Below are 14,921 nucleotides of genomic sequence, written 5' to 3' on the forward strand. Positions count from 1 at the left end.
GGGCCTTCATCGAACTCAAGCAGTCTCTCTGTTGTGAACCAGTCCTACAAGCCCCAAACTTCAACAAACCGTTTGTTCTACAAACAGATGCCTCTGAAGTAGGGGTTGGAGCAGTACTGTCTCAGTTGCAGGATGGCATGGAACACCCCGTCATGTTTATTAGCCGTAAGTTGCTGCCACATGAGAAGAATTATGCCACAATCGAAAAGGAGTGTCTTGCTGTAAAATGGGCTATTGAAAAATTGAGGTATTACCTGTTGGGTCGAAAATTTTTTTAATAAGAATCACTCGCTGGTTTCTTCAGTTGCAGGACTTCCAGTTTAAAGTAGAACACCGGGCTGGGAGTTCTCATGCGAATGCTGATGCCATGTCCAGGAGGCATGACTGCTCTTGGGCGTGCGCTCCAAATAGGAATTTGGAGCTGGAAAAGGGGGTATGTGGTGGCCGGAAGGAAACAGTCCATCACAACGCAGCACAGTCACCTGCAGCACCATGGAGAGCGCCATCATAGGGCACAAGGTTTGGGTGAAACAGTGGTGTTCAGGACCAAGGACAGCTCTAACACAGGTGTGCAGCATTCCCCTCTGACAGGCAGCCTCAGCTGCAGGCTGTTGAGCCCAATTAGTAATCACATAAAAGTGAACAAAGAAGCCACAGTAGAGGGAGAAGCAGGGGAAGAGGACAGACCCAGTGTTGGATGCATTCAAGCCCAGCCAGCCCAACTACCCTCTTGAAGATAGAGGCTTAATTGACGGCGTGAGTAAAGTGAATCTCCTTAACTAATCCCACACCTCTTCTGCCTCTTTTCCAGAAGTAAATTGATGCAAAAAGGAGCCACCTGAGAAAGAAGAAGTACCTAAGTTCAAGTTTTCTCCCCTTTACCCTTAACCCTGCTTTATGACAAATAAAGAACTTTAAGTTTTGCTCCAGTGAAGTTCGGCCTGGTGAATGATTTACTTTGAATTCCAGAGCTAACCCTCTCAGCCTTGTGTTTAAAGTTTACATGTCAAAGAGGATGACATGCTCTCTAGGTGCCCCTTTTATACTTCCGGGTCGCACTAGTAGTGACGTCATAGGCTGTCGCTGGTCAAATTCGATTGCCGGGATTGAATAGTTTTTCAGACACCGGTTCACGTGGAGGGCGTTCCCCAATAGCGTCATCGACGCAGTGCGAGTTCCCTTTCGAAAGGGAAACACTGTGTTCCACCGAGGTAGTTTCCACTGGTCATCCTTATTTTGATAGTTTTAGAGGAGTTTTGGTCCATCAGGGAGATTTAAACCAGCTAAAAGCAGTTAACCAACCAAGAGCAGATAACCTCATGCTTGTATTTAAGTTATTACAATTAAAAAATGTATTTATAAAATTTATAAAAATAACTTGCAAAATATTTTCAATATTTAAAGCAAGTATTTTTTCATTTGTAAAGTAGCGCCTTAAAAATCAGCACACCTTTCCCACAATTCTACATATCCATAACACTTTCGGCACAGATTTCCTGATTCAATTCTCATTCGGAAACTACTGATTTAGTTACATTTTGATTTAATTACCTGATTTGAATATTTAGGTTGCAATGTCACAAATGTTTCAATAATTACATAATCACCTAATGATGCACCGTAGCACATTCCAGGTTCATTTATACTGTACATTGTGTTTTAGAATTGCAATTAAAAATTTTGGTGGGAAAATAATAAGGTCTGTGATTAATATTAAAGAGACTTTAACGTTTTATTCTACAATATGAATTCCAACTGAGCTGCAGGGAGAAAAAAGTATGTAAACATGGATAAATTCTTTAACAGTTTAAGAACTTTTATGTACTGGGGGGGCATGAATCATTCACACTCAAACAGTATGTGTTTATGCCTAAAATAAATTATATTCCTTTTGAATCGTTTGTCATTAATAGGGCAAATGGTGCAGAACAGTTTACGCACAGCAAACTGTCCCTCGGTTACTGTAAAGGTCAATGAATGTGAAGTCTCACGTAATTTCTAGTTCGTTAAGCAGCATTATCACCTTCTGAGAAAGAGAGAGTGCCTGTTTAGACTTAACGATAATTTCAGGGAACGAGCAAATCCCAATAGAGAGCTATGAAATATTCAAAGCAACCTACTAGTGCAACGTCTGTGGCTCGAGATAAACTCACCAAACGTGGGCTGTGACCATGCCAGCAAGTCCAGAGGCTCTTCTGTCACTGCCATTAATAAAACATTAGCCTAGAAAGCAAACTTTCGGTGGGAAGTAGGCAAACCTATGTCACCTATGAATCCAGGTCTGTCAATGATGTTCAAAGTCTCCAAAGTGTGTGTGTTGAGGAGTTTTGGAATTGAAAACAAAAAACAGAGATGAGTGCCAGAAATGAAGCTTTGAAAACCTGAAGTGTGGGGGTGAAACTTGATATTAGCTAGTTTTAATGCAGTTTGGGCCTGGAAGTAATTACTTTCCAAAAGAAAATATGTTAGGAACTGCATCCCTTATGGTGCACGTAACGAACGTAATTAGCAATCAAATACACAACATTTAGCCAACATGTTCTTCAATGACTTTGCTTTCAGGTAAATTTAATGTAACAGTGAATTCTGTCGCTCAAAACAAGTTTATATATAATCAGTCTGTTGTTCGACCAGCCTCATAAATGCACATTCATCTTCATCAGTCAGTCAGGCTTGTTGGCATATTGGCAGCTGACATTGCAGGAATTAAATCTATTCTTTTTGCATACCCTTTCTCCTGTTAAAAGCCCTGTTCATTCTGCAGAGTTTGTGAAGTGCCTGTGTGGTGAGGACGGACTCCAATGAGAAACCACCTGCAAAAAAAGCACAGAGGAACAGAATGATTGTGAAAAAGCTGTGGTTTTTGATTTCGTCTATAACAGAGGCAAAACAATATATATACACACTACTGTACAGAATTTTCACCCCTCAAAAAATTTTTTAAGCCAGTTATTTATATCTTTTGCTGTAGTGTGTCAGTAAGAAATATCAATTTACATTTCCAAACATTCATTTAGCCATTCATGTTAATAATCCAGTGAGATTTTTGTATGCACAAGAAGTCTGACAACAGCCAGTATACTCCGCACAAAGATGATAGATCTCACATCAAGTCCATCAGTGATTACATGAAGAAACTGAGTCAGAGTAAATCCAGAAGAACTGTGGCAACGTCTCCAAGACGCTTGAAGAAACCTACCTGCAAAGCTACAGTACTGTGAAAAGTTTTAGGCACTTGTGTAAAAATGTTGTAAAGTGAGGATACTTTCAAAAATAATGCCAGAAAACCGTAGATTTTATTTATCAATAAACTGCCATAAACTAAATCAAATCAATATTTGGTGTGACCACCCTTTGCGTTTAAAACAGCCTTTGTCATTTGTGCACTTGAACATATTTTTTAAGGTAGTTTTGCAGGTTTATTACAATTAATGGCTAAAGGAATGTTCGGACATATAAACTGATATTTCCTACTGACACACAACAGCAAAATATATAAATAACTGGCCTAAACAAATTGTTTTGGGTGTGAAAATACTAACGTGTCTAAGTTCTCTTACGAGAGATACTCTCGTACTGCGTAGAATACGCTAGGGGAAAATCCTTTTCCACGAGAATACTGAAGCCAAAAAAATTATCCTTTAATTTTGTATTAATGTAAAACGCGTTGCGGCAGCATACAGACATAGGCGAGACAGCTCTCGCGCCTATTGGCTGGTCTGCTGGCAACTGCTTGAGCCTATCGAGCGAGACCTAGAGTGACGTCAGGCCAAATGAGGGCGCTTTGCGCCCTCTGCGTCACGTCCTGCCGAAATGGGCGTGGCTTAGGTCTATAAATACCGCTCGCAGGCTTCATATCTCTGATTTTTCATCCTTCAGCGAAGCAACTCACATCGCTGGATCCGAGAAGAAGCCACGCCGTTTGAGAAAGCACTTCAGCGGGACGAGTCGAGAAGCTGCTGGCCGCGCCGCCTTCATCGTCTTCCTGCTGCGCTATCCGGCGTTATATCCTTTCTCTTCTACTGTGTTTTGTGTATGTGTGTGTGCTCGCCGCCGGACTGACCTCATTTCTCACACATGTCTCAGTTCCCTGATCAGGCGACTGGAAATGTCTATACTGCAGCAAACGTGCCTGTTTTTTAATACACGCACGTCTGCAAGCAAACGCCGAAGAAAACATGTTGATGCTCTTTTATACGCTCGTGCATCTGAAAGCCTTTGTGTTTCCCCCCTGTGGCTCAGTGGCGGAATCTTAGGTTTTTCGCACGAGAGACCGGTGTTCGAATCCCGGTCTAACGGCAGATAAATTATGCCGCCAATGCTTCGTTCTGTCAGTTCCCTGGAAGGCGACTGCAGATGTGCATTTTGCAGCCGACGAGCGCGTTGTACAACCCGCTCGCCTGCACCCAGACACCGTTTCTATGGTTCCCGTGCGTCACTGGCGAAAGGAGAAAAGAGTGTTTTAGTCCCGCTGCGGCCGGGCCGATCTCAATTTCTCATACATTTCTCATTCCCCTCTGAAGTTCAGGCGACTGGAAATGTCATTATTGCAGTGAGCGAGCCTGTTGTTACACGCACGCCTGCAAACAAACGCCAGCATGTTGACGCTCTCTGATAATACTCGCGCTACCGAAATCCTATGTGTCTTCCCCTGTGGTCCAGTGGCAGATTCACAGGTTTTCGCACGAGAGACCCGTGTTCGATCCCGGGTCTACTGGCAAATAAAATTATGCCGTCAATGCTCGCTCTGTCAGTTCCCTGAAGAGGCGACTGCAGATGTGTATTTTGCAGCCAACGAGTGCGTTGTTCAACCCCCTCGCCTGCACTCAAACACCTTTTCTATGGTTTTCTGTGCGTCACTGGGAAAAGGAGAAAAGAGAGCGTTTATAGTCCCGCTGCGGCAGGACCGACTTCCATTTCTCATTCCCCTCTGAAGTTGAGGCGACTGGAAATGTCGATATTGTAGTGAAAGTCCCGCTGCGGCCGGACTTTCACCAAAGCTTGCCGCTCGTCCAGTTCCAAGAAATGTGACTGGTCCAGCGTATTTAGCAGCCAACAAGCCGGTTCCATTGCCCGCTTGCCTGCACAAAAAACAAAACAAAAAAAGCCGTTTTTATGACTACCCAGATAAATCCCTTAAAAGTGTATTTTCTGGTGTCCCGGCCACGGCCGATGGTGTTTCATGTGTAGAAAAAATGCCCACTACTCAGTGCCCATTCCTACACACAAGCACAGCCCTTCACACAGGGCTCGCGCACATAAAATCGACTCAGATCGGTTGCGCATTAAACGTAGCAAACGTGCCCACTACCCAGTGCCCACAAACGCTACTTCCCACATGTCTCACGGTCTCTGTAAAAACGAGACCAGTATGCATACGCTCTGCTCACGCGAGCAATGCTGTAAAAGTGGTATATGTGCCCGCTACCCTGCGCCCACGTCCACACACAGACATGGAACTAGCCCAGCCCTCCCCCTCTCGGTTAAACACTGCAGAGGAGTCGAGCGCGGGCATTCTGCCCGCTGTTATCAGCGCGCCCCCTGCCTCAGATGTCATGAGCGCGACGCTTATGTCACAGCACACCGAAGCCACTGTATCGTGAGCCGATCAGAGCGCGCTTCGCATCCAGCCCCTAGATACTCGCGCACATGCGTGGGAAAAGCTTCCCGGGGTTTCGGGATGGGTGCTGAACATCATAAAAGAAGGCTATTTGCTGCAGTTTCGCTGGCGCCCTCGCCGCTACATGGCGCGCGTCGAAACCACGGTAGAATCGAAAGTAGCATACCTACTTCGAGCCAAGATTCTGAAACTGTTGAGCAAAGGGGCTATAGAACCCCTATCTCAAGCTCAAAGCGAAGGGGGGCTTTACAACAGATACTTCCTGGTGCCCAAGAAAGACGGGGGTCTCAGACCCATACTAGATCTGCGGCAACTGAACAAAGCGCTTGTGAAGCGTCAGTTCAGGATGCTTACGACCAGAAAAATCTTCGTGCATGTCTGCCGAGGGGACTGGTTTGTGTCAATAGATCTAAAGGACGCGTATTTTCAAATACAGATAGCATCACGTCACAGGCGATTTTTAAGATTCGCCTTCGAGGGCCAGGCATATCAGTACACAGTCCTGCCTTTCGGCTTGTCCCTGGCACCCCGTACATTTACGAAGTGCATGGACGCAGCGCTCGCACCCCTCAGACTGCGGGGCATACGAGTGCTGAACTATTTGGACGACTGGCTGATTCTAGCCCAATCTCACTCGGAGCTCGTGGAGCACAGGACCATTTTACTCGATCACCTCGAGAATCTCGGTCTCGCAGTGAATTGGGAAAAGAGCTCGCTATTCCCCAGACGGATTATATCTTTTCTGGGAATAGAACTGAACTCGCTGTCAATGACAGCACGCCTGTCATCTCAGCGCACACTGGACATTCGGCGCGCAGCCGGCTCGTTCCACTGCGGCGCGATAGTCCCTCTCAAGATATTTCAAAGGATGCTAGGTCTGATGACCTCAGCATCATCAGTTCTCCAGTTGGGCCTTCTGCACATGCGCCCACTGCAGTTCTGGCTCAGAGAGAGAGTGCCACGCACAGCGTGGGCCTCCGGTCGGCTTCGCTTCAAGGTCAATCAAGCGTGCATTGCAGCTTTGAAACCTTGGGAGGCAAAAGACTGGTACCAATCAGGTGTAGGCCTGGGGACTTCCTCGAGAGTGATGTTGGTGTCCACGGACGCATCCACCTCGGGATGGGGAGCGCTGCTCGAGGGCAGACCGCTTTTTGGCCAATGGTCAAAGCAGGAGAAGCTCCTACATATCAACTGCCTCGAAATGTTGGCAGTAAGCAAAGCGCTCACGCGCTTTTGTCCCCTGATAAGGGGACACCACGTGCTAGTTCGTTCAGACAACGTCTCAGTGGTGTCCTACATAAATCGCCAGGGCGGCCTCAGGTCCCTGACTATGTACAGGCTAACCAGGCGCCTCCTGATATGGGCTCGCAGCAACCTGCTCTCGCTGAGAGCAGCGCACGTGCCAGGGCTCCTAAATATAGGGCCAGACAGACTTTCCAGGAACCAGGTTCCGACAGGAGAATGGTCTTTGCACCCACAGACAGTCCAGCTGCTGTGGAGGAAATTCGACAGAGCGGAAGTAGACCTGTTCGCGTCTCAAGAAAACGCTCACTGTCCAGAATTTTTCTCGAAGAGCAAGGACGCGCTGACCCACGAGTGGCCTCGCCGTCCTCTCTACGCTTTTCCCCCCGTCTCCCTCCTGACACAGGTGGTAGAACGGGTCAGGGAAGAAAGATGCTCAGTGCTGCTTGTAGCCCCACTTTGGACGAGCCAACCTTGGTTCTCAATTGTGATGCAGTTAGCAAGCACCGCCCCGTGGCCAGTGCCTCTGAGGAGGGATCTCCTCTCTCAAGCCAACGGCTCGATCTGGCATCCTCACCCAGAGCTGTGGTCCCTTCATGTGTGGGCCATCAACGGGTACCCGCTGACCTCCCACAGGGAGTGTTAAACACTATCACGCAGGCCAGAGCTCCGTCTACGCGACATCTCTATGCCTCCAAATGGTCTGTGTTTTCTGGCTGGTGCACAGCTCGTGGTGTGTCACCCCTACATTGCGGTGTGACGGAGGTTCTCTCCTTCCTACAGGAGCTGTTGGATAAGGGCAGGTCCCCTTCCACGCTCAAAGTCTATGTGGCGGCCATAGCAGTGTTCTCTTCGACCACGCTTGGCCAGTCTATTGGAAGGAACGATTTAGTCATTCGCTTCCTTAGAGGAGCTAAGAGACTGAATCCTCCCAGACCTCCCACAGTCCCTATATGGGACCTTTCTACGGTACTGGAAGCCATGAAAGGTCATCCATTCGAGCCCTTGCAGAAGATTGATCTTAAACACCTGTCTTTCAAGACGGCGTTTCTTCTGGCTCTCACTTCAGTGAAGCGCATTGGGGACTTACACGCGCTCTCAGTAAGCGCGACGTGCATGGAATTTGGGCCTAATGACTCTAAAGTTATACTCAAACCTAAGCACGGTTATGTTCCTAAATCCCTCAATACACCGTTCAGAGCACAGGTCGTCTCCCTGTCTGCCCTGCCGGTCACTGAAGGAAATACGGACGAAAGCTCCCTTTGCCCAGTCAGGGCATTAAGAGCTTATGTGTCTCGCTCGTCTGTTTCAGACAGACGGAGCAGCTCTTTGTTTCATTCAGCGGGCGTTCTAAGGGACTAGCCGCTTCGAAACAGACCCTATCCAGATGGATAGTGGACGCAATATCGCTAGCTTGCACAACCAAGGGCATGCAGTGCCCACTGGATGTCAAGGCGCACTCCACGAGAAGCATGGCTTCATCGTGGGCCTGGTCAAATGGGATTGCCTTGCAAGATATTTGTATGGCGGCAGGCTGGGCCTCTCCGTCTACATTTATTAGGTTTTACAACCTAGAGGTTCCCGCACTACAAGCCAGACTACCGTCGGTCTAGTACGGCCAAATCTCATAAACTGACACTGTCAGTTATGCAGCTGTTGAGAATTGCAGTGCTGCTCTATGCTGCCATATAGGAAGATATTGGCTAAACCCCTCCTCTTCCAGGATTCCCTGTGAGTCCCCTGGGTGATTGTGTACTGTATGAACTCCGGGCTGTCGCCCTTGAGTCTATAGTATCAGATCCCAGCACGCACGGCGTTTTACAGTAGGTTCCCCTAGCGTATTCTACGCAGTACGAGAGTATCTCTCGTAAGAGAACGTACTCGGTTACTAACGTAACCTCGGTTCTCTCTAGAGAGAGGAACGAGTACTGCGTATCCTGCCGTGCATGCACGCGCTCTGGTTGCTTCGACTATGAAAAACCAGAGATATGAAGCCTGTGAGCGGTATTTATAGACCTAAGCCACGCCCATTTTGGCGGGACATGACGCAGAGGGCGCGAAGCGCCCTTATTGGGCCTGACGTCACTCTAGGTCTCGCTCGATAGGCTCAAGCAGTTGCCAGCAGACCAGCCAATAGGCGCGCGAGCTGTCTCGCCTATGTCTGTATGCTGCCGCAACGCGTTTTACATTAATACAAAATTAAAGGATAATTTTTTTGGCTTCAGTATTCTCGTGGAAAAGGATTTTCCCCTAGCGTATTCTACGCAGTACTCGTTCCTCTCTCTAGAGAGAACCGAGGTTACGTTAGTAACCGAGTACGACTTTTGCACAGTACTGTTTATATATATTAGCTATATCTCAAACATAAATATTACAATTTACATCTGTACAAACAATAAAGAATGTACAGGGGAACACAAATATTTAGTATTAAGTTGTTGTTTAAGTCAAAATTTGTTGTTTAGGAAATAAAAAAAAAATAAAAAAAAAATTTAAATTAAAGTGATGGTCACTAGATTTTGGATTTTAATTTCATTGGACACTGCAACAAACCTGGATGTCATGTCATGCTTCTTTTTAGAATAAATAAAGACCAACACACACTGAACCAACAGAGGGTGTTCTTCTCAGACATTCCACAACCACACAAATGAGCGCTGACCAATGCGACAGATGGCGACGGGTGACACACTGATCAGACAAAACCTGACGAAGTGTCTGCAATTTGGTCAGCGTCTATTACTGCAGTGTGAATTGGCCTTAATATGTCACAAATAATAATAATAAAATAGTCAGTTCTTTGTAAAAATATACCATCAACAATCAGTTTGTGTTCTTTGAATCTGTTCTTTGTTTCTGTTCATACAAAACCACCAAACAATAAACAATTTAAAAGTTAAAAGTGGAAAACTTAGAGGCCATTTACACTACAGCATTTTTAACTAAAAACTGAAAACTTTTTATGCTTTTTGGCCGTTCATTTATACGACCACAGTGTTTTGGGGGCCTGAAAACGTAAACTTTTGAAAACTGGTTTTAAAGTGCAAGTTTTTTTAAACAAAATTATACTGTTATTATCTCAGTTTAAACAACAAAAATGTGCATTTGTGAAAACAGTGATGTCATGCGCATGTGTATTACGTGCATATTACAGTCTATAGGTGCTTAGTGTTTCTCTACAAAGTGACATCGCCAACTACTGGCCTGCATTATACAGCATTTTTTATTGTTTTCACAGATCCGTGTGAACGGGGATCGTTTTGACAATGCTGTCATCTGTACGTGAAAGCGCAAAGGAAAAACGTTGCTGTCGTGTTAACGTTCCCTTATTGCCCGTCAGTGACCATGGCAGAACTATGCCCTGAGGAGGTTGTCGATCAGAGGTAGGTCGCCAATTAGAGTGGTAATGTCACTTACACTTTGAGTGCTGAATTACAATCCTGTGCAAAGTGACTAAAAATATTTTGCATCCTGGCAGAGTTTGCTCAAACAGGATTTCTGTGATTCAGAATATAGCCACCCTTAGTCATATAGGTGGCATCAATTCCTACTTTTGCTGTGAAGTGTTTAGTTGATGTTGAGTCGATGAGTGAGATGACATAGAAATACACAAGATCAAAGCCTCAAAGAAACGCTGGAGGCTGAGGATGTCAAAAACGCTGAACCAAACACACTCAATATCAAAAAGTAAATTCCTAAGGGCCGATCCTTTTGCAATAGAACAAACACACCACAGAGACACCACGCAATTGACGTACTGCAAACACACATCTCACCTTGTTGCCATGCAATACACATTGTCTTATTCTTTTAACCCTGTAAAGCCTGCCATTTGAAATAACAGTCAGATTTTTTTTTTTTATTGTCAGATTTTAGTATCACATTTGATTGGCTCATATAGAAGAATTTGGAGTTCACACGCAAAGAAACAGAGCAAAATTATGCAAATTGGTGCAGTTGCTGCAATTTACATGACCAAAAAGTAAGATCAATAGCTTGTAATGTAAATTGCTGATATTTTATAACTTTATATCTATCTTTATAACTATCACGTACAGGCTTAGATCTACAATGACGGTAGAGAGACGGATCAATTCAAACAGGTGAGTTTATTAGTGAAGCGGCAGGAACACAGTCCACTAACAGGTAAGATGATCAATAGAAAGATAAATGAGAGTTTTAGCTTGTTGAGCTTGTCTAACAGGTTTGCAGAGCACACACACACAAGAGGAGACGTGGGATGACTATAGATAACGACTTAGATGACTGGATCGAGGTAACAACGTTGGTAGAGTCTCACAGGAAATTCTAGCCGTTAAGTAGTGAGGCAAGTGAGTCTGTAGCATCAGACAAGGCCAGACAAAGACTGAGTGTGTGTGTGTGTGTGCTACTTCTGGTGCTGGTGATAAGGGCAGATGAGTGTCAGGTGTGCATGGTCAATACTCCACGTAAGGGTATGTTTACACGACACTGTTTTCAACTGAAAACAGAAAACTTTTTATGTGTCTTTTTTGGGGCCTGAAAATGCAAGCTTTTGAAAATGGATTTCAAAGTGCAAGGTTTTGAAAAGATCCTTTTACAGTCTCTGTGTAAACTACAAAAACGTGAATTTGTGAAAACAGTGACGTCATGCGCATGTTTTTTACATGTTCACGCATGCGTATTACGTGTTCTTGTGGTGTTTCTTGACAAAGTGACATCGCCAACTACTGGCGTGGCATGCATAATACAGCCTTTTTAGTCATTTTCGCAGATCAGTGTAAACGGGGATCGTTTTGATAATGTTGTCGTCTGTTTTTAGTACATCGTTGTCGTGTAAACATACCCTAAGTGAGGGAGAGCCTGGCGTGATTAAAAACGAAGCATATAAATATCAGTTCTTACTCTATATATCCCCATAATATGTCTAGTTTTATGATCAAAGCGCTGTAGTTTTTATAGTGGGGGCAAAACATATAATGCAATGCCTATAATGATTGAGAGATGTACAAATAAATAATCATGTACCAATGTATTGATATAAATAAAAATGATGTATAGATAACCTGAAAACGGAACCTTTTCTTACGTTCAGTAAGTGTTCAAAGTTCTTCTTGAAATATTACAATCAATTTAAAAGTTATTCTTATGTTTACTTTATAAAAATCTGCAACAATTTTACAGCAAGTTTTTTTTGCAATTATGCTAAAAGACCTTTTACTTTCTAAAAAAGTATAAACTATCAATCAACAGAAGGCAAATTTAGAGGCCTTGGAAATTTGCTTATCAAATATGATACATAAGGCTTTCTAGGGTTAAGGCTGCTGTGATTGACTGATGATTACATTGCTTGCTGTCTTTGCAGTGTTCGAGCAATGTCATCTCTACTGAAAGCTTTCTGAATTTCAGTTGATTTGATTTTATGCAAAGCTTCCAGATCATTCTAATGGTGCTGTTCCATTTTTAGCTCAATGGCTACGTTTACCCTGCAAGTCTTAATCTGATCTGTAGAACATATCTGATTTTTTTTTTTGAATTCTAAAGTGAAATAAAGTGGTACAGTAATTACATGTTTTTTAATTAATTAAAATGAATTAACGAGAAAGAGAGAGAGATTGTGAGTGTGAATTACCTGTGACTACAGTGTCTCCGTGTAATAGTGAAGCTGGGAGTTTTATTACAAAACCACAAAGTTAGCACCTTGTTGCAAACAGCAAAGCTGTTTTATTTATACAATATTTATACAAATTTCTAGCCTCCTGAATGATTCTGTGTGTCTCTTGCCAATATATAAAGTCTCCACCTCAATAAAAAAAGCTGTGAGTTTTAGTGCAAGCATATACAGGCACGTCTGCTTCATAATACGACATAAAAAAAAACTATCTTTGTGGGCAAACTTGTCGCCCTAGCCTTGCAGTGGTTTGGAATTCCAAGGGGAATCGGATATATGTGTTTAGATGTAGGTCAGATGTCCAGATATTGGATATGTATCTAATTTAAAAACACATTTGGCTCAGAAAGGATGTGATTGTGTGGATTTTTGTGTTGACACGTGTGCAACAAATTCCGATCTGTGTCAGATGTGAATAAAAAAAAATCTGCTTTTTTTTTGTGCCAGTGTAAATGCATGCAATGACAGGAGCAGGAGTCAAGTGGCTTCTATGAAGCCCTGAACAACAGTGAAACACATTTCTGCCTTTTATCTGAGTCAAAGCTTTGCTCTGTCTGAACTGCAGCGCAAAAGACCCTTAGCTCGAAATACTTCATATTGTGCTAGCACTTCAGCTGTCAATCAAGAATCGTCCTCAGAGAAGAAAATGGAAGAATAAGAAAATATCGGAAATAGAATGTGCAGAAGACAGAACGCCCATTTGACAGCCTGCGTTCAGAAAAGTTGCTAAGCCTGAGTATTCCCGCTTGAAGAGCTGCTTAATCTTTCAGTTCTGACAATCTTCCATTCAGGGTGAATGTAAAAAAAAAACGTATGAACTTAAAAAAAAAAAAAGAGAGGGAAAAGCAACGTTAAAAATATGCATGAAATGATACATTAAAAATGCCACTCGTGCATTTCAGGAGGGATTAGTTTAATGAGACACAAGGATTTATTACTCTTGCCTGAGCATGACAGCCTATGTCTTAAAATGGCACATATAATCTCACAACACTGACACGAGGCAGAGAGGATGTGATGCACGGTGACCTTTCCAAGTTCAGAAGTTTAAAGGCAACACGTTGTTAAAAGGAGAAACTCTAGTGACAGTTGCTGCGCATTTCACATGGTCCTAGAACTAATTTTATAGGCTATTTTACATACATTTTATATGTAAAATTAAAAATATATACATTTTATATACATTTCATAGGGCTCCAGCCCTATTTAAACACACCTGAATTGGCTTCAGGCAGAGCAGTCCCTGTGAACCGGAAGTTGCAGACGTATTTCAAAGTGAAACGGAATATTGAATTGAGGGCGGGGTTTTACTTTAGCGCTCCTCCTCTCCATCTCTGCTAGTAGCAGACTAACGGTTTGAGGGGACTGGTTAAGCGTTTTCAACCCAAGCCGTCAAACTGACGTCATCAGAAAAGGATTGCCATTCCAGACCGGAAGTAACTTTTCAGATTTTGATTAAAGATTACCACAGCAAACTATTTTTTTCTGTGTATTAACTTGCACAGATTAATTGTAATCACCACAAGACTAGTAATATGTGCTAACAAAGTCAATAGGATCAATTTTGATTTCATGTCGACTTTAATAGATGTCAGTGGAGGAAAGGCTTCAGTTCCCTAAATAAAGTTCCCTAAATAAACTGGGAACTTAATAAACTGCTTTTGTGAGGAAACAGTGTATCACTTAATTAATCAACAGCCTATTGGGTATCTATTTTTTGAGTTTACACCAAAAAATGCAACAGGTAGGACTTAGTTATAGCACTTCTCAGTCATTATGAATGACGTCAAGGCTAATGAGAAATAAAAAAAGACACACAAGACTATTTTTGACATGTAGTAAGAGCGTAATATAATACATGATTCAATTCAATCTTATCCAATTCAATCTCAAACTCAAACTATTCAAATGAAATCTCTCACTTTTGATTAAATCTGTTGAGATCTGAAACTCTAGCAGATATGTGAGACAAAACATTTAAAAAACACTTCAAAAATATAAGTCAACTTTGTGATATTTCTTTCTTATGGATTACATTGAATGTACTGTATACAAAAACAACCAAAATTACAGCTATTTTTCCTGTAACAAAAACTTTCAAATAATTGCTTTTAATACTTTGCTAGCTAATGTAATGACATTCATAAGAACTCAAATACTTTTTAGGGCTTCTGTAAGACTCACTTCACAGCTTCTGCACACAACATAACCAAAAACAATGTATGTAATTAGTACTGTCACATTACTAATATGCCTGTTTTTTCTTAAAGTTGAAGAATCTGTTGTTTCTGTACAAATTCTAGTAAAAATTAGTTTGATCCCAATGATCCTTACTCACCATTATAGATTGTTCAGCCCATTCACCACAGTATTTTAGCAGGTGTGACAGGCTAACAAAGGAGGTATTTA

At 43.0% G+C, this 14,921-nt stretch overlaps 1 protein-coding gene across 1 annotated transcript in view; it reads right to left on the bottom strand.

Moving 5' to 3' along the window:
• gulp1b (GULP PTB domain containing engulfment adaptor 1b) overlaps positions 1 to 14,921 on the bottom strand; it is a 79,692-nt gene that overhangs the window by 36,053 nt on the left and 28,718 nt on the right. The window contains exon 2 of the mRNA XM_084426258.1: positions 2,730 to 2,813. Within this exon, the coding sequence (XP_084282384.1) occupies positions 2,730 to 2,813 (84 nt within the window). The remainder of the gene's footprint in view (positions 1 to 2,729; positions 2,814 to 14,921) is intronic.

The sequence above is a fragment of the Rutilus rutilus genome (genome assembly GCF_951802725.1).
Source record: "Rutilus rutilus genome assembly, chromosome: 12".
Lineage (NCBI taxonomy): Eukaryota > Metazoa > Chordata > Actinopteri > Cypriniformes > Leuciscidae > Rutilus > Rutilus rutilus.